Below are 27,326 nucleotides of genomic sequence, written 5' to 3'. Positions count from 1 at the left end.
TTTAACTTTAAGATAGCATTTAATCTTTTAGGACTGCTTATTAAAAAAAATGTATGCATAAGTTTGATCAAAATTGTATGCGTAATACATTTTGATTGGAAATATGGAACTATGCTACTATGCTTAAAATTGTTTTGTGGTTTTGGTGGTGCTACTCTGACAGCCAACTATTTCTTGAGGTGATACTTTGTGTAAAAAGATGGCGAACCACTGCTTAATACTATTTCCTTGTCTGTGCCACTGTTGAAGCTCCTTCCCAGCACTTCCGGGTGTGGCGGGAGGGTGCACACTGCACAGACAGGTGTTTCCAGCAGCAAGGATGTTGCCGGCGTCCTCTGCTACTTGCTGCCGCTGTGTGAGTTCTCGCAGTAGTACACAAGTTTGTGGCGGTGCGTCGGCCGCTGTCGCGAGATTTGGCGGCCACACGATCAACCTGCTTCGTTGACACACACACCAACAGCGGCCAGCCAGCCAGCCAGCAGCCGAGCGAGACGAGCGAGCGCAGCCTGCCTCGCCGGGCATTAGACTGGAAGCTCGAAGAACCGACGAGGGGGAATCCAACATCTGGCCGCACATCATGATTATAGAACGTCAAGGTGTCTAAGCGGGGGGAAAGGAACACACTCGCACTACGGAGTAGGCGGAAATAAATGTAAGTCAGCCGTTTTGTGTGTGTTTGAGCGCAGCGAGGAAGCGAAAGTTAAAGAGTCCAGTCACTGCTTGGCTCGGTTCATTTTAGAGGAGTTTTTTTTTTTTTTTTTAAAGCTCCCTCTAAATGCGTCCTAGATCACTTTTGGACTACACTCTGATATATCTTTAAAACGTATTGCGTCCAAGTACACATCGCACGCGTCAAACTTTTAATAATCCATGAATTACGTAGAACGTAAACTTCTTGTGCTCGAGATAAATACTAATACGTAGTTGTATTCTCATCCTTACACTGCAGCTTATTTGTTTTTGTTTTTTTCGGCGGTTAGTGAGCGGCAGCGGCAGGGCAATCTCGTCACACTTTCGGGGGCGTTTTCGTGATAAAAATGGTATAAGTGTTGTGCTTTCGGACAGCACGGAGGTAACATATGGCATAAGGGGAGCACAGCTGGAGGTAGCGTTTCCATTGCGGTGATGTCAGAGCAGCTGACTCCACAGCTTGCAGTGTAATTAGCAAACAGAGCAGCAGTTTACTCACTCCTTCTTTTTTTTTTCCTCCTCCTTTTTACACTCCTTGCCCGGTGGACGACTGCTATCGTTACCAGTCCCGCTCGCTTGTTCTGTAAACACGACACTGCGTTTGTGTGCGTCTTTGGAAACGTAAAATCGTTGAGGAAGTTCAAGGAGGGGAATTGAAACGGGAATACGCTGGACCATTTAGGAGAATGGGTGAGAACCACTTCAATGACGTTTATAACACTGGGGGGGGAAAAAAGGTTCATAAGTTGTAAGATTTATGCGAATGTGTTGTATGTACATCAATGTATTGAGAAGAAATGCAAATTGAATTTAGGGAGACACTTTCTTTAACTTGTGCTCTGACTTTCTTTAGTTTGGGGATTTCAAATGGATATTCAACAAAACTGAAAAATTCTTAAACTTAAGCCATTTTACTTTGATTCAATGTAGTTGGTTTAGTCTTTAGTTGTTTAAAAGTTAGTTTTTCCCAAATTCACATTTTCACATTTGTACGCATCAAATTTCATAGTGATTAAAGTGAGGGATGTGGCAAAGTGTTGCCTTGATAGTAAGGTTGTGGACACAAATACTTTAACATATTTAAATTTTTTGTTTTTATGTAATATATATCGTCTTGTTTTATGACTAAAGTTTTGGGACAGACTTGAACACATTTTTTATTTTTTATTCAGGCTAAGCCTACAGGCTGTTTCCTTACGAAAACATCCCAATTTGTCTGGCGCAAAATTGACACATGGGGCACCTGTAACGTCATGCCACGTCTGTGTCTATTAACACAAGCAGAAGTGTGTGTTGCCACATGGAAGCCTTCGGCACTCAAGTTTTTCGATCCACTTTGCTCTATCTTCTTAGTAGCCCCAATTCGTTTACCCGCCATCCTGTTTTTCCTGTTTCCCATCAGGTTATGAGGGAAGAATGGAGTTCCCAGACCATAGCCGCCAGTTGCTGCAGTGTTTGAGTCAGCAGCGTCACCAAGGTTTCCTGTGCGACTGCACCGTTCTGGTCGGGGAGGCTCGCTTCAAGGCGCACAGAGCCGTGCTGGCTTCCTGCAGCATGTACTTCCATCTCTTCTACAGGGACCAGCAAGACAAAAGGGACGTTGTGCATCTCAACAGTGACATTGTGACAGCGCCGGCCTTCAGTCTGCTGCTTGAATTTATGTATGAGGGCAAGTTGGAATTCAGCACTCTTCCAGTGGAGGACGTGCTGGCCGCGGCCAGCTACCTCCACATGTATGACATCGTCAAAGTGTGTAAAGGCAAGCTGAAAGATAAGGAACTCTCCTCGCTTGACGAGAAGATGGGCGAGGCTTTCGGCCTCAGCTGTCTGGAGCGGGACAACTTCTCGGACGGTGACAAGCAGCTCGGCAGGCGACAGTCTCGGGGGCTCCCGGGGGCCCCCTCCCCGACGGAACAGTTTGACACGGACAACAGCGACGCGGGGCTCGCTGTCAGCGATTGTGAAAGGTCTGCGCGGAACAGGCAGAAGGCAAACGGTCACTCCGGCAGGTCCCCGGACCTTGTAGGTGTCAATTATGTGTCAGCGGAGGCCGAGCCTTGCGTCCAAACAGCTGGAAAAACAAAAGCTGATGTCAGTAGTTCCACCGTATCACTGTCCCAGAGGTCCCGGGCTTCGGATGACATGGACTGCGCTCTGGATTTGTCTTTCAAGCCTCTGTCGAGCAGAGATCCCTTACAGGCCTCCTACATCTCGGGACAGCTGGCCCTCGACAGCCAGCAGCAGGGCACTGAGCCACTTGTTAAAGATGAACACGATTTGCTGTCAGAGCAGGAGGACAGTGAGCCCATGAGCCCTGAGAGCCAGCGCTTTGGGAATAGCGCCAGGAGCTCAGTGGTGACAGGGTTCGCTGCCCTCTTCCCAGGCAACAACGGCTCCACCGCCGCCCTCCTCTCCCAGGAGGAAGACCTGATGGACGAGGAGGGGGAGGCCTGCGGGGGGAGGGAGGGCGCCCCCGGCAGGGAGGAGCGCAGGAGGGCGCGACTGCTGGGGGACAGCGAGGAGGAGGAGGAAGACGACCTGGCGTCTTCGGACATCTCCACCTCCAGCGGGGTGCTCTTGCCCGCGGGGCAACAGGCCTGCGTGTGCCCGCTCTGCAGCAAAATCTTCCCCAGCCCGCACGTCCTCCAGCTGCACCTCAGCTCGCACTTCCGCGAGAAGGACGGCGCCCGCTCCAAGTTGTCGCCCGACGGCTCGGTGCCAACCTGCATGCAGTGCAACAAGACCTTCTCCTGCATGTACACCCTCAAGCGGCACGAGCGCACGCACTCGGGCGAGAAGCCGTACACCTGCGGCCAGTGCGGCAAGAGCTTCCAGTATTCGCACAACTTGAGTCGCCACGCCGTGGTCCACACGCGGGAGAAGCCGCACGCGTGCAAATGGTGCGAGCGCCGCTTCACCCAATCCGGGGACCTGTATCGCCACATCAGGAAGTTTCACTGTGGCCTTGTTAAAACGCTCGCCATTGGATAAAGCACTCTACCTGTGCCAACATGAGCCCCGTGTCTTTTCACATATTTAGTATTCACACACTGGCAGTTTGGATTCTACCCCATGTGGCATTTCTCTTGATGTAGCAACTTTAAGAAAAGAAACTGGCCAAGATTGGCGAACGGCACCAGTGCGGAGGTTGAACAAAGTTGATGATGCACTTGTTTGTTTGTCTGGTTTGTCTCCGTGTGTTGACTTTATTTGAGGAGCTGAAAGGCATCCTGGGGCAGAATGCAGGACGCTAACATTTGTTTATACAATCGACTTTATTTGTGCACATGGGAGATCAGAACCGTCCGTTTTCCTATTTTAATATTATTATCAATATTATTTATTTGGGTATTTGTAACACATTCGATATTTCGAGGCAGCGGAACTAATGAAGTTAGACTACTGGAATGTGTTTGTTTTTGTTTCATGGTCAACTTTAAAGGAGATCTGACAAAACCACACGATCGTGTACATTATTGTATTTTGCCTTAGAATCACCTGTCCTTATTTTCATTATGAATGTCAATTAAGTGAAGAAATGGCCTAATTGCTACTTTGAGGGACACAAAGCTCACGCCTATAACACTTGTGCCTCTTTTACACTTGACTTTAGTGTAATTCTTCAAGAGTGATCTCGCCTTTTGTCAAACCCACTCACACATACCAGAGGTTAACAAAGGTAATAGGCAGCGCTGGAATGCTAATTGATCCCGCGAGTGCCCTTATAAGTGCGCGACCCAACTATGTAAATGAAGCTCTTATGAAGTTATTGATTGTAGAGGAAGACAAACGGTAGGCGAGTGTGTTATTTCCTGGTATGGCAGCAGTATAAACAAGCCAGTACTTAGTCACTGTTAGGGACAAGGGAGGCAGTTTGAGGACGGAACCAGACCGGCAGTGCGTCGCATGAAGCTACTGACTTTCTTTTTAAATTAACATTCACATGCTCACCATCGTTTCTTACTGTGTGTTACTACTGATGTTGATGCCTTCAGCAATTAAAAAAAACAGTTTGTGGGCAGGAAGGAGTTCCACTCGTTGCTAAATAGTTTCTTTTTTGTCTAATCTGTCCTGAGAAGACTTGATCTGAATTTATTTATTAGTTTGGTTCAGGGGTTTACTGTAGGTGTATTTTGATTAGCTCGGACGTTGGTACTATCAACTGGTATTGGGGCTCTTTTTTTTTCTCTCTCTCTCTTTGTGCAAATCAAGTTACTGTAAATGTGCTTTTGTAGAGAAAAATCAGTCACATGGAACTTAGAGAAGCACTTGGTTTTTAGCATGCACATACAGTAGTTTCAACACTATTTCCTAGGCTGCTATCACAATTTGTATATTAAATGTAAATATATATTCTATTTATCTGTGTTTTTATGGCACCCGCGGGGTGGAGGGAGCCAGGTGTCTTATTAAGGAGGCAGTGTCTTCCTAGGGGAGGGGGCGGGGAGCTTGAGAGTTAACAGCCGACTGCAAATCAGAATCAGGATTTTCATTCAGCTCTGCTGTTCTGCCACAGGAAATAGTTTTTCGACAAGCACCGCCGTAGTGAGTTGGCACTGGCTACCTATAGAAATGGGACAATATGAGCATTGTCCCCCCCCCCCTACATACTAGTCCCAGGTAGCTCTCAAGGGATCTGTTGTGTATCTCCCTTCGAGCTGCTGGGGGGGCAGGAAAGGCAAGTGCACGTTTCTCTTGGCGCTTTGCTGTATTGAATGGAGGCATTGGAATGTGAGAAATGTATTTAGGCGAAGGGAAACCAAGGAGACTGTAAACAGGTGTATTGTTTGGAGGCATCAAAGTCCTGCGACCCCCCCCCCCCCCCCACACACACACAACGTCAACCCTCCCTCCACACAGCATGCAGTTAGATAAAGGCCTCATTGTTTGAGAGGAGAGACCGTTGTGATTTGATTGCACACCTATAAAGAGATTATCGGAGTTATCATTGCATCCCATGTTCCCAATAAACATGGAGAACGCAGGTACGGGACCCTCGTATGTCGCCTTTTCTAATATTAAATATGAAGTAATAATAAGACCTCCAAATTTGATATTTCACTAATTTTGGCACCTGTCAAAATATCTAAAGCCTGGATGTACATTACATTTTTAAATATACTTTTTTAAATGCTCTTCACAAGTTTCCCAATTTTGGGTCCTGATCCACCAGTTGAGTGTTATTGATCATTCTTACAAAGATGTATTGAACCCGAAAGTAATCATTAACACTTTTTACTCACCTTCTTTCAGGACTTCTCTTGAGATTGCTTCCTAATTGTAACAGTTTGGCAGCATAATTCTGCTCAAGCATCAAACAACCTGTTGTACACTCCCTCAGTTAAACCACTTTAGCGAGCACTCCGATGTACAGCGGAACCTCGAGTTACAAACTTAATTGGTTGCGTGACCCCGTTTGTAACTCGTAACGTTCATAAATGGAGGTTTTGCAATTCATCTGTTCCTGCCACAAAACTAAGTTATATGTACTTACCTTTTTTTAACCAGCGTGTGGTAAAACAAATAAAAAAATGCAATACAGAAGTAAAAATACACTCTTATAAAGCAATAAAAAACAAAGCAATAAACATGAATTGCTCATTAACTCTGAGGGACAAAAGGGGCCTACAGTTTCTCCGTTTAGTCTTCCCTCATAATAACATAGGGAAATTTTGATTCAAATATATATTTTTAACACATTCACTGCCATTGACGACTGTAGACGTCAAAAATTCATGTGAACTATTTCTATCAGTTTAACATTTTATTCATTTAATTTCATTTTTATGAAAATCTAGAATTTATAAAAGATATAAAATCATCATACGATTAATTACGATTAAACGCCCCATTTTTTGTTAAATTAGGCCCGCCAGGTGAATACATTTTTTAATTGTAATTGTCACATGACTTAACTAACTAACGATTAATCAATTTTTTTTATATCTGTTCTAAATTTACAATATTTTTTTTTTAGGTTTTCATACTCTTGTTAGCAAAAATGGAAAATAATGTTAAACCAATAGAAATAGTTTAAACAAATTTTTGACGCCTATAGCCGTCAATGGCAGTGAATGAGTTAATTATTATTTTGTATGTTTCTTTAGTAATTCATTGGTTGATTTTGATAAATTGATACAAACAAACTTGTCTTTTACATTAAAAAAAAAAACTACCATGTCAAGCATTTGTGATTGGGTGATCGCAAAGGCGGAACTTCCACCTAGCGTTGCAGAGGGATACAACTAGTTTTCAGTTTACAGTAAATGATGGCTACGCAGTCCGCTCATCCATGCCGAGACCGTTTGTGTACTGAAAATAGTGTGTAAATAGAGGCAAATTTTCTCCGAAATTTTGGCTTGCTGTAACACGAATTGTTCGTAAAAAGTAACTTGAGGTTCCACTGTACAAGATTTTGGTGTCGTTAATATGTATACAGGCAAGAAAATGCTGCAAGCTTGGTCAGGTGTTTCTTGACTCTTGAATGTACATTTGTACAGTCAGAAAAAAAAAAAAAAACTAACACAATGTAAAGATTTGCATTTCTTTTGTAGCGGTTATTTAAAGCTCCAGGATGTTCACCGAGCGTGCCTTGTTGACACACAAATAGGTGTTGCATCTGGAGGAGCCTCCGTTTGTACTTTGCGCACTCGCTTGTGTTCACACAACAGCACCCTATAGAAACAAAACGACTACTGATTTCTTTCATAACACATTGTGTAGAATTCATTTGACTTTTTTGCTGCTTTGTGCGAGGTTCCGGGGATGTCATTTCATTGTGCGAATACATTTTTGGGGAGGTGTCAAACTGAGGACAAGCATTGGTGTGAGTGTGCGTGCGTGCGTGTGTTTTGGGTTCCAGTAGTTCCTCGGGTCATGTCGCTGATGAATGTGAACTGCAGAGATTCTCATTGTTGTCTTTTCATGGAAACAAAAGGCTATGTTTGCCTAACTCATGCTGTATGATTTTCCAAGTGTGAAAATGACCATTATCCAACACTGGTTTGTGTCCTCTGTTGCAGGTTCCAACTGTGAAATTGTGTAAGATGACAAGAAATATTTATTATTATTGCATTTGTTTCTCTTGCAGACTCTGACTTTTCATTTGGTTACATCAGCTCAACGTCAAACTGACACCTTTTTAATTGAAACTGTAGAAGTGCCATTAGAATTTAATATAATGTTTGCTTGTTTTTTTTTTAAATAAGAATGATATATTTTATAGTAAGCGCTTCAGTGTTAGTGTTGTAGAGATTAGAGGACAATCTTTGATTAGATACTGAGGCATTTTACTGTGCATTTTACTTGTTTGCGCCTTTTGTGTGTGTTTGTGGAGGTGCGTGTGTGTGTGTGTGTGTGTGTGTGCTGTGGAAATGTGACAATCTGGATTTTAGGTCTTTATAAGACTATGCATAGAATTAAATGGAACAACTTTATGCCGGTGTGGATTTTATTGTGTTCAATCTCAGTGTTTTTGCACTTTTTTGAGGTCAGTTGTTAAAAAAATAAATAAAAAGCCGTACAATTCAACGCATATCATCAGTAATAAACTACATGAGCACAAATGAGTGTCACTTTCAACATCATACTGATTTTGTAAATGTATGCGTCAACATAGAAATAACAAATTTATATTTTAGCTTTTTTTTTTTTAAATAAAAGTAGCTAGTGTGCTGGTGTTTTTACATAAAATAATTTACAATGTGCATTTATGTTTAAGCCAGTACTACATTTCCAAAATACATTTTATTTGCTGCAGCATTAACGATTACAGAGATTTAGAATACATTTATATGGCCATCTTTATTTTTATTCTTTAAAGTAGTAGTTAGTAGCACTGTCTCCAAAAACACTGATGTTTAAACCAAATTACTAATAATGATTACAATCATAATAAATTCGATTTATATACCTTCAGTTATTACATTTAGTGTTTTTTTTAACAAATAAATAAATGTCATTGTTAATGTTGTATATACATATTGACTGCATATATTCAATTTTTGAGGTTTGTTTGTTTTTACAGACATAATTATATTTTGATTGTTGTGCTCACTTACCGTAAGCTACACTACTGTAAATATTTAGATTGTATTTATTTTAACTTAACATGGTACACATTTACTAATGTACCAAATAGCATTCATATTATTTTAGTGTTCAATGAGGGGGGAAAAAATCCAGAGCTATAATTGCAATGCCGTGATATCACGATTTTTGCTTAAAGTCATTCCCTCATTTAGGCATTTTCAGCAACAAAAAGTTAATATTCTGTCTATAACTAATTTGATAACTTAATTATTTTTCATGTACAATTAATACCTTCAAAACACATTTTGCCACTTGCAGTCGACTGAAAATGACATCACAGGTGCTCAGAGCTCAGGTAATGGCCAATCATGGCTCACCTGTTCTCTGGGTTTGGTCATGTGACGTTTGCAAACTGAGCCATGATTGGTCGTTACCTGAGCCCCGAGCACAGGTGATGTCATTTTCAGTCAACAGCAAGTGGCTAAATGTGTTTTTAAAGGTATTGATCATTGGACATGAAAAATAATGACGTTATCAAATTAATCATAGACAAAATGGACTTCTTACTGCTGTAAATGAGTCAAGTATCCCTTTAAGGTTATCAAACCGTCACAATCTGATACCAACCCAGACCATATTATTTTGCAATCCAAACAAAAGTGCACCATAAGTCTGCTTATTAGCATGAGAGTCACTGTTAGAAAACAATAATAATATGCAATTCAATTACTACACCCAGTGGAATGGAGAGGGTGTGCTGTAAATACAGTAGCAAAAAAATAAATAAATGTTGCAATAGTACTGTATTATTTTTCTAATGGTGGAGTATCGATACCAATGTGTCAACATGCACCGGCGACCATGTGAATAAACACTCACCGCACTTTTTTTGCTCCTGAAATAAAACGTAATTAAATAGCTTAATATCTTGTATGCTATTTGTTGAACATCAGTTCCAATGATTTTGTGATGTATAGTAAATTATTTGCCAAAATGTATCACATTACTACTACCGGAACCCTCACACATCAGCAGCAACACAAAGTGTGTGCGTGTGTTGTGCACTTGCTCTCCAGTGTATAAAGAGACAACACAATGTGATAATACTGCCAGTCTATAACCATAAACTAAGCTCAAGAACACGACTGATTAAGAGAGCTCCCATTGTCGCCGCGCCTCCGCAAAGCACATCCAACGATTAATTAAACTGGGCAGACACTTGTGTGTTTGGAAATCAACTTACTACCAACCCGGAGAACTTTTTCAATCATTTCTTTGGTGCGCCATGAAAGAAATCCAGCTGCTCTGCTGTGAGATCCCAGCGGGGATGGCCTCCGATTCCCACCACCCTCCCCCCTCCCAGTCCCAGTGTGCCCATTCTGGGAACCGCATATAGACAAGAGGGCAGCATCCAACTGCCCCCCACCACCTCCACAGCCCCCAAAACTGCGGCCCCAGACCCTCGGCCTCATCCCTCCGCTCTATTGTGCGCGTGGGTAGCCGCTCAGCCACGCTATTGTCTGGCCCCGCTCCCCTGCACGTACTTTGTGCACAAACAGACGACACAGCGGTGCTGGCCAGCCAGCTCGAGCATAAAGAAAACAATGTGCTCCCAAGATCATTCGCAAACAGCCAGCCGGTAAATAAGAGCCACCGCGAAAAGATGCACGAATAAGAGCAGTCAGCGGCGGCGGCTCACATGTGCTTGACGGGATCCAGAGCTTAGAGTGGCAGTGTGGCGTGCGCGCATTTCTTCTGTCGCAAAAAAAACACCTCACATGGAAAGCAAGAGGCCATGTGATGGAGCTTAGCTGCAAGGTGACGAGCTGGGGATATGTGCCGTCTATAACGCCGCGGTGTAGTAATAAAACATTCCTGACCAAAGCCTGGCTCATTTGGCTGCGTGCGCTTGTGTCGAGGTACTTGGGAGAAGTTGAGAGGAAAGTACGACGTGTCCACTGTCTCAACAAGGCCAGCGGTGGGAGCCCTTGACCTCTAAGGGGACGGGCTGCCAGGGACAGCTGGTGTGGTCTGTGTTTATTTATTTATTTGGGAACAAAAGACAGGTGGTCACACTTGAAAAGGGCACACAAACACATTCACGTATGTGCTTGTGTGTGGATCTCACACACACACACACACACACACACACACAATACTCCCCCACCCCCCCCCCCCCCCCACTCCTCATTCCACGTTAACGCACATGCATCACGCCCCTCTTTTTGTAAATAAGTCATTTTTGACTTTCAGAGGACTGAAGTCACATTGGTCCAGAGAAAATATAAACTCCAAGCGCCCGATGAATAACACATGAACGGCGAAGAGATGCTGTTACCGGGCTGAAATGCAAAAGAAATACTCTACTATAGTATGCAAATTAAAAAGGCAGGACAGCATATTATAGAAATCCCCAGGTACTGTGCAATGCAAATTTGTACCAAAGTGGCTTTTAGCTGTTGACTTCATAGCAAATGAATTGGTCGCTTAAGGAAGTGTCGTGACATTCTTACTTTTCTGTTCATGATCTCGGCTTGATAAAATGTATTTGTTGTTTGTGGAGGAGAAAAAAAAAAAAAAAAAAGCTTACGCGTAGAATAGAAAGCACGCTACTCTTGAGAAAAGGTGTTTAGCAAGCATATCTTGCTAATGAATCGTGGTTTTTAGAACTGCTTGTACCTCAGCTTCGACTATTTTCGATGCAAAATTACATTTTTGGGAATATGCGTCTGCATTCATGCGTTTTGATACATTATAGTGCAACTTTGAATGCCTTTCTCTTAGCACTCACTATATTTTTTTTAAGTATGCATGTATCTCAGCATTCACCTACAATTATTGAACAAATTGAATTTGATAAATGCTTTCTCTTTACATTGACCATCATTTTGATGCACAATAGCATTAGAATGAATGCTTGTCCCTCAGCATCAACAAAATGTTTTTTGATGCAGTGTAACATTTGTGAGCGCTTGTCTCGCAGCATTGACAATAACATTTTTGACAGCATTTGCGTCAATTCTTGTATCTCGCTCAGCAATAGATGTACAAAATAAAAGTGAATGCTCGTCTAAGCAGTTACTTAAAAATTATTATTTTTTACCTTAAGTAACATTCACGCGCAAGCTTGTTTCTCAGTACTGACAATAACAAGTTTTAACATTGGAGTAATCGTGTAAACGTTTGACTCTCAGCACTGACATTTTAAGCATTGGAGCATTGATTTGACCATTGACAATATTTTTGATGCACTATAACAGAATGCATTTAAACAATTTTTGGCTATGTTGCCAGTTCTTGTCTCTCAGCAACAGCATTTTTGCAAATGTTTTCCCCTTCAATATTTTTGACCCACAATAGCATTGCTATTAGGGGTGTGCCAAAAAAATCGATTCTGATTTAGTACGATTCTGAATCGATTCTAAATGTCCCAAAAAAGATTGTATTTAAATGATTTCATACTGTCTTGCTTTTGTTTGTGTGTGCCTTTATTGGAAGCGCTGTTCATGTTGTACCCGGTTTGGCCACTGAGGGGCAGTGTGGTTCCACGCCGTTCTTTTGAGTGATAAAAGAGCCGCGAGCCATACTGGAGTAGATCATTACAATTCCTTGCACATCTAAAGATTGAAGCAAAAACCAATTTTTTTTTAAAAAAAATCGATCTTAATCGAAAATCGATTTTGAATCGAATCGCCGACCCAAAAATCGGAATCAAATCGTGAGACATTCAAAGATTCCCACCCCTAATTGCTATCAATACTTGTTTTGACAATCGAATAGTATCTATTTTAAATTTTCCTTATTCAGTTGATTCATGTTTGAATTAACAAACCTTATGTACTCATCAAGTAATGTTTTGGAACATGTGACTGATGAATACAAAATTAGAGTTGTTGTTTGTTCTGTAAAGACTAAAGTCGTTGTACTGGAGTTAGGGGTGCACATGTAAACCAGCTGTCTATGGGTAAAAAAACAAAACAAGAAATTGTGAAAAAGAGAAAATGTAAAAAAAAAAAAAAACTGAGCTTTGGGCAATATAATCATGAAATGCCCTGAAGAAAGAAACCACAAATGGTTAGAGCAAGGAGCACAACAGGTGTTGATGACAAACATGTTGCGACCTGTAAAGAAAGACAACCAAACATCAGCAACAACATCCAGCGGGCAGGAGCGAAGGTCAGAAACATGAAGTATAGAAGATGCACTAAAAGGTGCAAACCACTCATTAGCAAGAAGAATAGGAAGGCTGGAAGTTGCCATAAAGTACCGCGATGACCCTAAAAAAAAATCAAGGACAATGTTTCGTGGATTGATGAGATGAAGATTAACGATCACCAAATTCATGGCAAAGCTAAAGCTTTGCACAAAAGATGGATTTCAGTGGAGGTAACATGTAACTTCTCCTGTGACGGGATCTCTAATCGTCATTGCTGCGGCGGCAAAATGAACTCGGGAGTCTATTGAAACATTTTGTCCGTCTGTTTGTATCAGATCCAGATGTAAAACCCTGGAAATAAAAGCTGAACTGTTGCTCTCCATATCGTCTTATATTATTCATCTTTTGATTTCCAGCCTACAGCAAAAATAAATTGTTCCACTCCGATTGCAGGGCAGACACACGATATGCTGTCCACCTGTACAAGAACTGTAAGTGCATGAATGTGTTCTTACTTCTCCTTTTTAGGAGCGGAACGCCTCGACAGCACCAAGACAAGCGTGCCCTTGGTCCACTGTACAGCTGTCACTTACACGCGCTGGCCGACTCATATTTATAGCAGAAGCATCATCGGACTTGACGCTGGCCTCAGACCACAGCTGGTCCCCCCCAAACAGAATAGCTGAAAGACAAAGCCACGTGCTCCCGCTGGCTGCCGGCAGTCGGTCTGGCCTGGCGGGTCGGGGGCCTTTATGTGCCCGCCGCCACCCCCACTCTTTTTTTTTTTTTTTTTTGCAGTGGAATATATCTACACTGATAATGTGACAGCTGCATTGTCTTGTAAACTCATCACATCGGAGTTAACAGGAAGCGGGACCATCAGCGTCCAATTGTGAAAGGTCGCAGAAGTCAAATTGTTGCCAGCATACAACTTTATCTGATATGGACGTAGAAAGGCTTGATTGAATAAATCTCAGGTAAATTTGTATCGTGTAATGCACAAACTGTATGTAGTTTATCCCAACAGCTGCTCCCACCAAAATATGGCCCGGGGGCCACATCCGGCCCACCCACACGCTCTGTCCGGCCCTCACGGTAACTATGAAGTCAAACTAAAATAAAAAAAGATGTGGTGCTTTTATTTTGGAAGTTGTGTTTTTGTTTTATGTGTGCAAGCCTGAGACTATTGCTATCTAAAATTCTTGTTTTTGCATAATGGAGGGGAGAGGACCATGTATACAAATCTATAGTTTCATATACTGTACGTATTGGGTACAAGTTAAGTCATCACTATCATTATAGATCACTGTCAATTAGTGTTAATTTCGTTAATGAAAACTAAAAAAAATAACAATTTTTTTTCGCCAGACGAAAACTAGACTAGACTAAAACCCTCATTAACTCATTCCTTGCCATTGACGGCTATAGACGTCAAAAATGTATTTGAACTATTTCTATTAGTTTAACATTTTTTCCACTTTTGTTAAGAGTATGAAAACCTAGAAAATATTATTGTACAATTAGAACAGATATAAAATTTGTGATTAATCGTGAGTTAACTATTGAAGTCATGCAATTAATTACAATTAAAAAATTTAATCTGATGCGATAAAAAAAAGAGAGAAAAGAAATGTTCAACATTATCTGCTGACAAAATAAATAAATAAATATATATATATATATATATACACAGGGTAAAATGATTGTCCTGACTAAAACGACCATTTTTGTTGACTAAAACTAGACGAATACAATTAATTATGTTTTCTTGGACTAGAATAAAGACTAAAATGCTAGATTAATAGTCCACTAAAAATTGACTAAATAAAAACGTGATGGGGTTGAGTAACTATGATAAAAACTAACAAGCGTGATTGAAACTGGACAAAAAAATTAAAAAATGGCGGATAAAATTAACACTACTGTCAATAATACAGTATCATACTTCACACTTATCCATATTTGGGAATCTTGACAGGGAACAGCTAATATGAGTTGGCGATTGGTGCACAAAATTTTATATATATATGTGTGTTTTTCACTATAATGACCGCTTATAATTTTGTTTACATTTTTATTTTGTTTTATTTAGCTAACCCAATCTGTTCTGCATCAATGAAGACTTAACCCCACCCGACCCGATAAAAAATAAATAAATCGATTTAATCAATAAAACAGCCACGCCCTAGTTTAAAGAAACACGTAACATTCTTAACAGGCATGCAAGTGTAAAAACAAGAAATTCCCAGCTAAAACAAAGTGCTCACTCACCCTTGAATGGTGGCACAGCCATATACTATGGAGGAAAGGGCTGCTGATGACAAGCCAACTTCTTGCATAGGATTTGAACATTCTTAAGAGAACCTAGAAGAAGTACAACACGCTGTTACTTTGATGACACAGTGGTGAACGTGCAGAAAGAGCATTAATGCTTGTCCCTGGGAAGAGTCTGTCTTTAAGACTAAAGAACTGCTGTATCCGGTGTATGTCCTCCTCTTATCATGCTGAGTTGTTTTTTCTTTTTGCCATATTATTATACTGAGCAGCCAAGATAGAACTCAAACGGACCAACCGACCCACTGAGCCAGGGATGCGACTCAACAGATCATACGCACATTTGCAATAAGCTCCAGGAAGTGCACTCATCCGAGCTAATATCCATTACACCGGGTCATGTGACCGCTTCTTATAAAACAGTGCGACTTTAGAACAATTACTCAGTGTAGAATGTGTGACCCTGAGAGCAGCCATCTTCAGTGCGGGTCCAGAGTCAAAGAGAAAGTGATGACTGCGCCACAAGGTCATGTCCAGCAGGGATAAGACTTTACAGTCGACCCTACACAAGCACGGTTTTGTCTAACCTCTGGCTGTTTGTTTTATTAAGAAATATTTGATAGCACACACAATTCAAGGTCAGAGTAGGCTAAGTGGATTGGAATTCCATTGCTTCCAGAAGGAAAGGCCAAATAATGCTTTTTTTTTTTTTAAAGATAAACCAGAACGTGAGATCTTGTACTGTGCTGCCACCTGCTGGCCAAATTATAAAAGTACGTAATCCCTGCTGAAACTGTTTTTTTCCCTTCTTTACAATGTAAATGACTATTGATTAATCGATTATTGATTTATTTTGGGTCATACTAAAAACAAAACAAAAAAACAATTGAGATTATGATTATTGGTGAAGTCATAAAAAAACTGAACAGTCAAAATTGTATACAAATGTTCACGTTTATTTTAATATATCTATACATACACACATTTAGATGATGAAAAAAGACAATTGTGGTTAAAAAAAAATGCAGTCTGATTTCATTTAATTAAGTGAGGATACTGCTTATTCAAGCATAAACTCATGTAGGAGTTAGATTTCCATTACGTAGAACAATTGCAGCAGAGTACTTCATCATAACGTCCACTGTAACTGCGGAAGAGAAAAAAAACAAAAACAATTATATATTCAGACACGTATTAATAATTTCAATCAATGCCTAAAATAAAACACACACACACTTAAACTGTAGTCAAGGAGTTATTGTCTTATCTTTCTTGAACTGAGCTCGATGGAAAACTTCGAGGTCCCGTAAAGGAGGTTCTAAATTTGAGTTTATATTTACGATTGCATAGCTATACATCTGGCTCGCAGCTGTGCAAAATGTTTAATGACGTACTGTTATTGTTCAAACTTAAAAATCATAAAGCATGTCGAGCAAACCCTACCTTTGACGCATACCGCTTTTGATGGGGACTTATTTTAAAACTTGCACTTTCCTGCTGGTCGAACTGTAATGCTGAGTTTAAACATGAAGCACTGATCCAAGTATGGGCCGGCATCTTCCATTCTATTTGATTCAATTGCAATTGTCACTGGTAGACTTCTCACTGATACACTACACTTGTCAAAGGGAACGTGCAGAAGAGCCAACAAAGACAACTCAAGAGTTAAAGCTTTAAATCTTAAACTGATAAGGTTTCCACTGACACTCTTTAGCCAAGAGCATCATTTTACCTTAAGGCCGATTCGTTTAATAGTGGCACTGAGAACGTAAAGCAAAACGGGACTCACTCTATGACGGTGCAGACAGAACAGCAGAGGCTTGAGCAGTTTGAACACTGCCGGCTGCAGGGCGAGCAGAGAAGTCGCTCGCACTGTGAACAAGATGCCCGGCATGTTACGTTCCTCTGACAAACATAGCAGCCTGTTGGAGGCGGCCCTGGAATCAAAAAGGTTTTGGGGATTGGTTGCCAGTCAATCGTAGGAAACGTATACAGTTGGCAAGACAAAACATCCATTCACACGTACAGTATGGACAATTTAGAGCAGGGTGGCAAAATCATTTTCATTACTGGCCACATCGTATGTAGGGTTTCAATGAATGTGGAAATCATACAGATGTATCTCATCATATTAAACATACGCAACTACAGAAGACGATGCTCACGGGACGCAAATATTTTATTTATAAAACTATTTGTTGAATTTATAGGATTGGATTTGGTGGGGAAAAAATGCTTGAAATGTCAGTTAAGGAAGTGAAGAAAATTTTGAACAATAAGGTATGTTTTGAAGCTTCGGTTGACGGAATTGCTGGTCGACAAATCTGACACAGAACGGGCAATTTTATGAACTTCAAAATGTGGATATCTCTGGAGACTGGACTGGCTTGATCAAATTGAACTAATGACATACATTAAGTTGTGGTGCCGCATTTGCTTAAACTATTTTAAATGTGATTTAATCATGTTAAAAAAATGATTTGTCAAAAAATTATTCACACAAATATATCTGTCATTTGCACATTTTTCAGAAACACAAATATACAAAGTGGATATTTTACCGTCACCGTCAACTCTCCACCTAGCGCTATTTTGCCGTGAATCGTGCGAGAACTACCAATACAAATCCAGCCAAAGTGTACTTCGTTGTGGCATAATGGTTGCAGCGTCATGAGTTTCGAATTTAATCAAATATATATATATTTTTTTGTTTACAACAGACTACCAGGGTTCACCAATTCCGGTCCTCGAGGTCTGGAGTCCTGCAGGTTTAAGATGTTTGCGCCCACTAACACACCTGATTCATATAATCAGCTCAACAGCATCCATCCATTCATCATCTGAACCGCCTATCCTCACTACACTAATAACTCACCTTGGCTTCTCGTTGCTTTCGTCAGCCTTCCGTCAGTTCCAATCAAAGTCTGTCCTCTTAACAGAATCTGGCTGCTTTCAGCAGTCTCTTGCCCAATTGGCTTATGATCGCTGGTCTTCTCTTCGCCGGACCAGACTTTACCCACCACAGTCTTGGCGCCATTAAAAAGTAAGTTCTTGGTCTTTTCTGTGGAAAAAAAAGGACGGGGAAAATGAGGAGAAAGCACATCTGCATCACACCGGGTAAGCGAAAACGACGCGTTTGCTTGTTTTCTTACCGCTAGGGGGGGGGACTGACTTCACTACTTACTACAATTACACAATCCGTTGGATTTAGGACAAACGATAGCAGAACTATGCACGTTACACGGGCACCAGTTTTGTTCCTACGTATGTAAATGCGACTGACACAGTCATGTGTCATTAAGTTGTCGAATATTCTAAGTTAGCAACTTAGCACAACAACGAAGCTAACTTTAGCTAATGTCGAAGACGCACTTACCGTATATTTCCTCCCTGTATTTGATCCCCAACACGCTGGAATTACTCAGCTCATGCTGCCTGACGTGTATTTTGTACTGGGACGAGAAAGTTTCTGTAAAAGGGTATGCTCGCTTCGGCATATTAGCAGCAGTAAAGCCCAAAAGTGTCGAAATAATGTTGTTGTCCCAGTAAATTGCGGGGAAAATGTTCGCGTAGAGGAAGACAGCCAATTGGACGCAGGATTTATTGTCACGTGGATATTTAAAGGCCAATTGGAGAACGTTTGATTGTCACGTGATTGTAGATTTGCTGGCATGTGCCGCATTCAGGGTCTGTGAAAGTGCTGTAATTTATGGGTTCACCACAAAAAATCTATTGTGTTGCTGTTAGATTAGCTTTTCTTGAATGAATGGAATTGAAATAAAATTATATTCTAATCAAAATAATTGGTTAAATAATTAAGTTTTGGATACGTATATATATATATATATATATATTTTTTTTTTAATATATTTTTTTTTAAATAAATACACGGCCCTTACAATAGTTAATTTCAAATTCACATTTTTACAGTAAAAAAAATACATTTTACGTAAGGGTCGTGTTATGCTTTATTTGAGATTTTCCAACTATCAGATGGGTGTAGCACAACATAAGTATAGTACACAACACAACTACAACCGAGGATAATTTAAAGGTAAGTAGAAGTACAGTAGCGTACCTGTTAGCAGAGTGCGCATTTTGTCTTCTTAAGACTAAAAGGACTTCAGTGGCTGAAGTTCTTTGCGTGTGGAAGAGAGACAGGGACTGAGAATATGAAGACTATTACTACATGACACATGTGAGACTTTAAACAACAGTCCAGGTATGTTTCCATTGATATTTTATTAAGGCATGGTAAAGAATACAACAAAAACGTTTATTTTGCATAAAACATGTTATATAATAGCACACTTTTTTTTTAAATAGCATTTTTTATGAGCCTAGAAGTATTTGGTATCGGTACTGGCTCAAGTTACAGTATTTACTTGGTATCGAATAATACCAAAAATCTCCAGTAGCCTATCGTACAGCTTTACTTTTCATTTTGTCATTTGTGATCAAGTAAATTTAATGTGTAAAGGTGCACATACAGCCGGAATAGTTTTATGCAACTTTCAATATTAGTGGCAATTTCTCAATGACCAGTTTTCTGCACATGGGACAATACCATTCATTCACCTTTTAGAGCTTTTTACTGTTAATTGGAGAGACTACCCAAAATCCTATTTCCATTTAGTTAGGTCGTTACTCCTACTGCCTCTTGGCTGTTTGTAACGACATTCATCTTAATGTTAGACCAATTAAGTCAAATTTTTGTTCATGTCACACTTTTGCCTCTGCAGGCAGATTGTTATAGTAGTGAAAAGACATTTGATCACATTTTGAAAAAAAAAAAAAATCCTCACAAACCAAATGACAAATTACTTTTCAATGAGCAGAGAGCTTTTGTCACTGACCTGACCGCCATTTTGATGTAATTGTGACGACGTAAGCCCAGAAATTGTCAATGTCAATTAGCCAATAAAACATTTTTGTATATCCATTGTCCAAGTCTCTTTTATTTCTTAAACTCGTCCACTAAGGTTGAAAAAAGTCAATTTCTAACGAAGTCAAAGAAAACATAGATGCATATATCTGGTTTGAATGCAGGGAGTAAAAGTAAAAAGTTGTCCCAAAAAGTGCAGACACCTGAACAATCTATTTAAGTACTGGAATGAAGTTATTTGCACATCATTACAATAACAAAGTATTTGTACTTATTATTATTTTTTTTACTTTCATTATTTTTAACCACTGAATTTGACTATACTAAAAACAATACAATACCATCACTAGTGTGGCTGTTTTTGTTTAAGAGTGGATTAGATGTCATATATAATTTCTACCACAAAAGAAAAGCAAATAAAGAGCAAAACAAGGTTTTCCTTAAGTTTTATTTATTAATAACTGGTGATGAAGAGATCACTTTTAGAGATAATAAAATGCTGCATGATCTGTGCAACTGTGAATGAAGAGCATGGGTTTCCCCTCTAAAACATCTGGATCATGCACTCCCTGGACTTTCCAACACCGACCCATTTGACTGTAGGGAGACAGAGTGATACAAGTGTCGCACGTTAAACTCATCGGCATCAGTGTACAGCAAGGCAAAACATAGATTTGAAGTTCAAACCTACTGGGAACTCCAATGTGGTTCTCAATGAAGCGGATGTAGTTTTGTGCCTTGACTGGGAGGTCACCCCACTTACGGGCTGCAGATGTGTCGGTCTTCCACCCAGGAAAGGTCTCATACTCAACCTCCACGTTATGCAAAACATCCATGTTTGCTAGGATTCAAATAAACACAGTATGAATGAAATGCTAACAAAAATGTCACCTGCCCCGTCAATACCTCATCTGAAAAAATTACCTGGAAAATGTGGAATTCTTTTCCCATTGAGTTTGTAAGCAATTCCGACTTTAATTTCCTCCAACACATCCAGAATGTCAAGTTTTGTCAAGGCGACGCTGCGGGAAGGATGCCAGAGTTGAAAGGGGTAATATAAGAAGAAGAAAAAAAGTAAAATCATTATCATTATGGTTGTGCAGAAAAAAAATCAACAAGTCCACTCCACACACTCACGAAGTAAAGCCATTGATCATGTGCGCGTATCTGACGATGACAAGATCCAACCAGCCGCAACGTCGCTTCCTCCCTGTGGTCACGCCCACCTCGTGACCCCTTGTCTGCAGCAGTTCTCCGACTGCCTACAAACAAATTTCAAAGCACATTAAAACCTTATTTATTGTGTTTTACTCAACAATAAAGGTGAAGTCAACCCACAAATGTTTCTTACAATACTATGCTCTATCCGCCCCCACTAGTCTAAACACTGTATTCTGATTAGTATTAGCTTTGTGGAATATGAGTTAAGCAGCAAAATACACCTAATTTTATACATCTCAGGAGGCGGCCATTTTGCCACTTGCTGTCTAGTGAAGATGACATCACAGTTGCAGGCGCATATGCCATCTTCTTACCATGCCTCAGTGAGTCCACCCCTGCATATTGTTAAATCAATACCTCTATGACAATGTTAGGAAAAACAGAGCGTAATTATCTTTGTAGATAAAGATTAAATAGAGCCCTTGTATCTTATTGAGAAGGTGTCCTAATATGGCTGGTGAGTGTATTTACACAGACAAGAAATCTCATAGGATTAAGTTAAACGTTGTCTAATGATCTGTTCCTTCAGTACGTAGTAATACGAGTCTGCTGGTCACACTAAATGTATTCTGAACGTGACGTGACCTCTGGCCCTAAATTTATCTCTGTGACCTGCATGAGGGTCTGAAGTGTCAGTCAGTCAGTTACCGCCTCACACGCCCTCTGTGTCAGCTGCCCGAGTCCGATGATCAGATTCAAAATCAGGCTTAACTCCTTAACTGCTATTGACGCCTATAAACGTCAAAAATTCATTTGAACTATTTCTATTAGTTTAAAACATGCTTCCCCACTTTTGCTAACAAGGGTATGAAAACCTAGACATTTTTTTAATAATCTTTTTTTTTTTTTAAGAAAAGATTATTAAAAATTTGTGGCGTCAGGCGATTAAATTTTTTAATTGTAATTAATCGCATGACTTCAATAGTTAACTCAAGATTAATCACACATTTTATATCTGTTCTAAATGTACAATATTTTTTTCTAGGTTTTCATACTCCTGTTAACAAAAGCGGAAAAAATGTTAAACTAATAGAAATAGTCCAAATTAATTTTGACGTCTACAGCGTCAATGGCAGTGAATGAGTTAAAGTGAGCATGTGTTGTCATTTGATTCTATACAATAAGGCGGGGTCCACAAATACCGATTTTGTAACATTCATGTCTTTGAACAACCTGAATTCGGTACGAGCAAGGCGTGCTTTTGTTGCCGCTGAGTTCCAGTGCAGCCCTCTGGATAGGCTTCCCTTGGCTTTGCCCGAACGCCTGCTCTAGGAGTTGGTGTTTTTATCAGTGGTAGTAGTAGTTGTAAACAAAAAGCTCGAGTCACAGGTTGTTTATCTAATTGCCATTGTAAATATTGAAAATGTTTAGCATTTATGATATGTCGACCCTGACTGTTTTTTAAGAAGATCAGTGGGCAAAAATCACTCTCAACACATCCAAACCCACGGGACAATCACACAGTAAATTCTGTACAGTAAATTTGACTCTATTTAGAGTGGGATCAAATAGAGTCAGTTTTAGAGTAGGCTAATAGTTACTCTTAGAATAGAGTAAAATACAGATTTGGGAGGGGGAAAAGTCACTCAAGGGTTCTCACGACTCTCAGCTTGGGAGACTGCCACACTACCATCTGAGCTATGCCCCTCCTAGTCTTTGCTTATCTCCGAGACCAAAAACACGTTTTTTTTAGGTGTTTTTTGGGGGGGGGGGGCTTGGAGTTAGGACGATTCCAACTGACACGAGCAATATACTAACATTATATTACTACGTGACTCAGGAAGTAGATCGGCTGTCTCCCAAGCTGAAAGTCGTGAGATAGTTCCTCAACCCTTGAGTGACTTTTTAAAAAAATCATTATTTTACTCTCTTCCAAGTGTAAATATTACTCTAAAACGGAGTCTATTTGGTCCCAATCTAAACAGAGTCAAATTTACCGTACTCTACAAAATTTACTGTGTAGGATAATCTTTCACAGACATCCGAGAGTCATGCCTTCCCTGATTTTGATCATTAAAATGCTCTAATTTGGCCTAATTGTTGGTATATGTGTACCCTACTTAAGACAGTAAGTTGCACCAACATCTTACATTGAGTTGCTCAGTGGGGAAGGCTCCAATTCCCACACGAGTCGTGTAGGCCTTTGCTACACCAAACACATCACCAATATTCAGCGGGGGGATGCCAAGCCCGGTGCATGCCCCGCCCACTGTGCAGTTTGATGATGTCACAAAAGGATATGTACCTAAAGAGAGCATTTATCATCATAATATTAAAAAACAGGAAAAAAAATGAATTACTTCCATTTATTTAAGTAATTGTTTAAAAATCCTACCAAAGTCAATATCAAGGAGAGCAGCATTTGCCCCTTCAACCAGTATTTTCTTTGAAGATCCATGAAGGGCTTCATACATGTAATAGACTCCATCTCTGACCATGGGCCGCAATCTTTCGCCATACTCCTGAAGAACAAAACGCAGCTTTCAAATTGGAAGCAGCTCCCAAGACACCAATTGTTGTCCGGGTCTCTACCCTAAGTTTTTTCAGTTGGTCTTCAACGTCCACTGTCAAGGTTGGATACATGGATTGATACTGGCGGACAAGGTTCTTGAATCTGAAGGGGATTCATTGAAGCCATAATTGACATTAAGGACATGATAGTAACAGAATGAAGTTGACATTATCTTCGTACTTGCTCGAGAACTCCTTAAAGTCACCCAGAAGGTCACATACACGAAGACCCGTACGAGACGCTTTGCTGGAGTACGCAGGTCCAATGCCCTTCTTGGTTGTTCCAATACTAATACGGAAACACACATAATTGAAATACAGATATACTCATATTAACTCATTCGCTGCCATTGACGGCTATAGATGTCAAAAATTAATTTGAATTATTTATTTTTAACATTTTTCCCACTTTTGTTAACAAAAGTATGAAAACCTAGAATTGTTTTTATTGTACATTTAGAACAGATATACAATTTGCAATTAATCGTGAGTTAACTATTGAAGTCATGCGATTCATTAAAAATAAAAACATTTAATCACACGATTAAAAAAAGATTATACAAAATTAGAGGCGTCAGGCGATTACATTTTCTTATCGCATGACTTCACTAGTTAACTCACGATTAATCACAAATGTTATATCTGTTCCAAATGTAGAATAAAAAAATCGTTTTCATACTCTTGTTAACAAAAGTGGAAAAAAATGTTAAACTAATAGAAATAGTTCAAATGAATTTTTGACGTCTATAGCCGTCAATGGCAGTGAATGAGTTTTAAGAATGGTTGTGTTACTTCAGGATGAAGTGTTGAAGCTTACTTCTTTCCCTCTTGCGCCTGTCTTTCAGTTTCCTGTAATCCATCGACAACCTGGTGGAAATCAAACACTGAGGAGGGAAGACGAGTTCACAAAAAGTGCATAAAAAATACAAACAAACGCAACGCCATACGCACCAAGGTGAGCCCTATCCGAGACGATTAGTCTCTTCTCCCAGCCTTTCAACCCTGATGAGAGAGGATTATAAAAATGTGCTGTGCAGTCATTCACGAACCACTTGTTGTTGCAGATCAACACAAGAACCACATTCAACATTCAGCCTTTCCAAAGATAACAATGCCCAAAAATGTACCTTTCTTCTCATTTTTGTCCCCCTCCTCAAACAGGCCAGGCAAATGTATGACCACGCCATTACCTACAAAATCAGAGAAAAGCTATGAGAGGTAACACTAGACCAGGGGTGGGCACACTCGGTCCTCGAGGGCCGGATTCCTGCAGGTTTTGCTGTTTTTACCAATGAGTGAGATGCTTTTGGGATTAATGATTCCACTGGGGAGGAGGTGGAAGTCGTACTCTTTGCCGTCCACGACCACCGTGTGTCCTGCATTGTTGCCCCCCTGAGAATCAAAAGCAGTAAATGGAATAAATCAGTGTTGATGTCCTAGTCACTACCGTGCATCGCTGTAACTCTTCCGGTGACCACCCTAACCAACAAATGTGTGATACACATATTAAAGTATAGTTTGAACTTTGTGGCCACTTGTTGTTAGCGTTCAGCTTCGGCTCTAAACTGAAAGAGACTTTCACCTTTAAACATCACAATGACTTCAAGCATACATCCGGGACCCAGACCTTGGACCCATCAGAAAAGATATGGGGCGACCTAAACGGGGCTGCGCACAAGATATACACACTCACAATCTGACAGACAGGTGCACATTGATGCAACCAATTTATTAAATTATACATTTTCCTATGGGCAGAATGATGAGGTCCTGGACTTCCTGTGTTGCCTTTGCATATTCTCGCCATGCTCGTGAGGATTTTCTCAACGCCCTGCAGGTTCCTTCCACATTCCAAAAACATGTTAGGGTCCCCAAAATTCTAAACATTTATGAATGGCTGCTTTTCCCCATGTGTCTGGTGACCAGTCCAGGGTGCAGCCCGCTTCTCAAAAACATGACATTTTCAAATCCAGTGTGGCTATGCATCATGATTATAAAAACAAACAAACAATCGTGGATTCATTAAAGAGACACGTATACTACGGTGCCTCAGATAAACCACACTTCCACCAATTACTACCAAATATTTGGAGCGAGCAGCCTGACGAGCTAATGGGAGCAGCTAACAAAAGCGGCTAGCAAGAACTGGAGTGGCTAGTGGGAGAAGCTAGCAAAAGCTAGCAAGAGCAAAGCAGCGGGAGCCCGAAACACATTACTCAGCAACGACTACCTGCAGGCCCCGTCTGTGGATGCGAGAGTCGACCAATTGGGTCCGACACTAGAGCTACAATGTCAGCCTCCTGTAAGGCTGCGGAAACTATGCAATATAACTAGTGATTACTAGACCTAAGATTACTCTATTTAAAAAAAAAATGTGATCAAACATATTTCAATTAATTTTAATTATTGCTAGATGGCGCCAAATAATACACAATGTCTCTTTAAACAAATGTGAATTCATTAAAAACGTTTATTTTAATTTTTATACATGATCACTGTATACACTATAAACAACATTAAGACTGTTGATGACAATCCATGGTCTTTTCCACTTCACATAGAGAATGCCCAGCCTATTTTAACACCCTTGGCTCAGAAGCTGGTGTGGGGTCCATGTCTCGCTCAGACTTGGCCTTCTCACATGTCAAGTCACTCTAAGAATGTGACCCGCTCTCCAATCCACTGGGTGGCTGTCGTAGGGGAAGGATCTTGCCTGTTCTGTCATTGGAGAAAGTGCAACGTGCACCGAATGTTGGCAGCTTGTCCAAAAGTGGACTAACCTCTGATTTCAGTGTTATATCTCACACGCGAGTCACCTGAAGCAGACTTGTCTGAATTGTTTTTATTAGGATAGTAAATCAACGCACTTACAAACACATTGCGTTGAAATTGAATCTATTTGGTGTGTTAAACTGAATAACTGAATGTTTTTATTAGGATAGTAAATCAATGCACGTACAAACACATTGCGTTGAAATTGAATCTATTTGGTGTGTTAAACTGAATAATCAGTAAATCAATGCACGTACAAACACATTGCGTTGAAATTGAATCTATTTGGACTGAATAATCAGTAAATCAATGCACGTACAAACACATTGCGTTGAAATTGAATCTATTTGGCGTGTTAAACTGAATAATCACATTGCGTTGAAATTGAATCTATTTGATGTGTTATATCGATCCACTATAATACTCGAATCAAACTTAGTACTCTTGATTACCTGACATCTGCAGACAACGTCCGCTTCAGTGGCCAGCAGGTCGACCACTTTTCCTTTGCCCTCGTCGCCCCACTGCGCGCCCAACACCACAGTCGCCTTGTTGCCCACGTCGTTGCGCGGCCGCTTGAGTCCCGCGGCGGCGGGCTGGTTCGTGTTTTTGTGCTCTCTGGCCGACCAATTGAGCGACATGATGGCGGAGGCTTCGGGCTGACCGTCTCAAGAGGACTAGCTGCCTCCAAGAGCGTGCGTTGCCATATCTGTAAGGCTGATGATGTCACCGGCCAGACGCACCCGGCGTGTGCGTAACGGTCGTCGACGAAGCTCAAGCGCCTTT

The 27,326-nt window shown here is 40.5% G+C and overlaps 3 protein-coding genes across 4 annotated transcripts; 1 reads left to right on the top strand and 2 right to left on the bottom strand.

The window, feature by feature from the left end:
• The first annotated feature begins 405 nt into the window (after positions 1-405).
• zbtb42 (zinc finger and BTB domain containing 42) lies at positions 406-8,126 on the top strand. Of its 2 annotated transcripts, none has more exons than XM_086095652.1 (2): positions 406-652; positions 2,093-8,126. In XM_086095652.1, the coding sequence occupies exon 2, from the start codon at positions 2,107-2,109 to the stop codon at positions 3,679-3,681; it is 1,575 nt and encodes a 524-aa protein (XP_085951778.1). In that variant the 5' UTR covers positions 406-652; positions 2,093-2,106; the 3' UTR covers positions 3,682-8,126. The 2 variants fall into 2 exon arrangements, with proteins under 2 accessions (XP_085951778.1, XP_085951777.1); XM_086095651.1 differs by lacking the exon at positions 406-652 and adding an exon at positions 1,072-1,380.
• A 7,960-nt stretch (positions 8,127-16,086) lies between these two features.
• On the bottom strand, positions 16,087-18,730 carry siva1 (SIVA1, apoptosis-inducing factor). The gene is made up of 4 exons (XM_086095052.1): positions 18,528-18,730; positions 18,027-18,212; positions 16,941-17,088; positions 16,087-16,298 (listed from the first exon to the last, which is right to left on the bottom strand). The coding sequence occupies exons 1-4, from the start codon at positions 18,646-18,648 to the stop codon at positions 16,250-16,252; spliced, it is 504 nt and encodes a 167-aa protein (XP_085951178.1). The 5' UTR covers positions 18,649-18,730; the 3' UTR covers positions 16,087-16,249.
• A 1,736-nt stretch (positions 18,731-20,466) lies between these two features.
• adss1 (adenylosuccinate synthase 1) lies at positions 20,467-27,308 on the bottom strand. Its single transcript, XM_086094663.1, has 13 exons — positions 26,993-27,308; positions 25,058-25,160; positions 24,896-24,958; positions 24,720-24,770; positions 24,586-24,652; positions 23,950-24,057; positions 23,790-23,871; positions 23,593-23,719; positions 23,348-23,502; positions 21,174-21,298; positions 20,961-21,058; positions 20,728-20,877; positions 20,467-20,633 (listed from the first exon to the last, which is right to left on the bottom strand). The coding sequence occupies exons 1-13, from the start codon at positions 27,179-27,181 to the stop codon at positions 20,581-20,583; spliced, it is 1,371 nt and encodes a 456-aa protein (XP_085950789.1). The 5' UTR covers positions 27,182-27,308; the 3' UTR covers positions 20,467-20,580.
• Between the last annotated feature and the right edge of the window lie 18 nt (positions 27,309-27,326).

Source organism: Leptonotus elevatus, chromosome 14 (assembly GCF_054856555.1).
Source record: "Leptonotus elevatus isolate MCC_2025b chromosome 14, RoL_Lele_1.0, whole genome shotgun sequence".
NCBI classification, from domain to species: Eukaryota; Metazoa; Chordata; class Actinopteri; order Syngnathiformes; family Syngnathidae; genus Leptonotus; species Leptonotus elevatus.
The sequence above is the reverse complement of the archived record's forward strand: the minus strand, read 5'-3'. Positions and strand labels throughout refer to the sequence as shown.

What these genes read in the sequence shown, in the direction of transcription:
- adss1 (XM_086094663.1), bottom strand. Translation starts at nt 27,181, where the DNA reads ATGTCGCTCAATTGGTCGGCCAGAGAGCACAAAAACACGAACCAGCCC. An exon ending in ATGATCAATGGCTTTACTTC is followed by an intron (nt 21,059 to 21,173) that starts GTGAGTGTGTGG and finishes TCCTTCCCGCAG; the next exon opens with CGTCGCCTTGACAAAACTTG. An exon ending in AAGAATTCCACATTTTCCAG is followed by an intron (nt 20,878 to 20,960) that starts GTAATTTTTTCA and finishes TTTGAATCCTAG; the next exon opens with CAAACATGGATGTTTTGCAT.
- siva1 (XM_086095052.1), bottom strand. Translation starts at nt 18,648, where the DNA reads ATGCCGAAGCGAGCATACCCTTTTACAGAAACTTTCTCGTCCCAGTAC. An exon ending in GAAAGCAACGAGAAGCCAAG is followed by an intron (nt 17,089 to 18,026) that starts GTGAGTTATTAG and finishes TTTTGATTCCAG; the next exon opens with GGCCGCCTCCAACAGGCTGC. An exon ending in TCTGTCTGCACCGTCATAGA is followed by an intron (nt 16,299 to 16,940) that starts GTGAGTCCCGTT and finishes TCTCTTCCGCAG; the next exon opens with TTACAGTGGACGTTATGATG.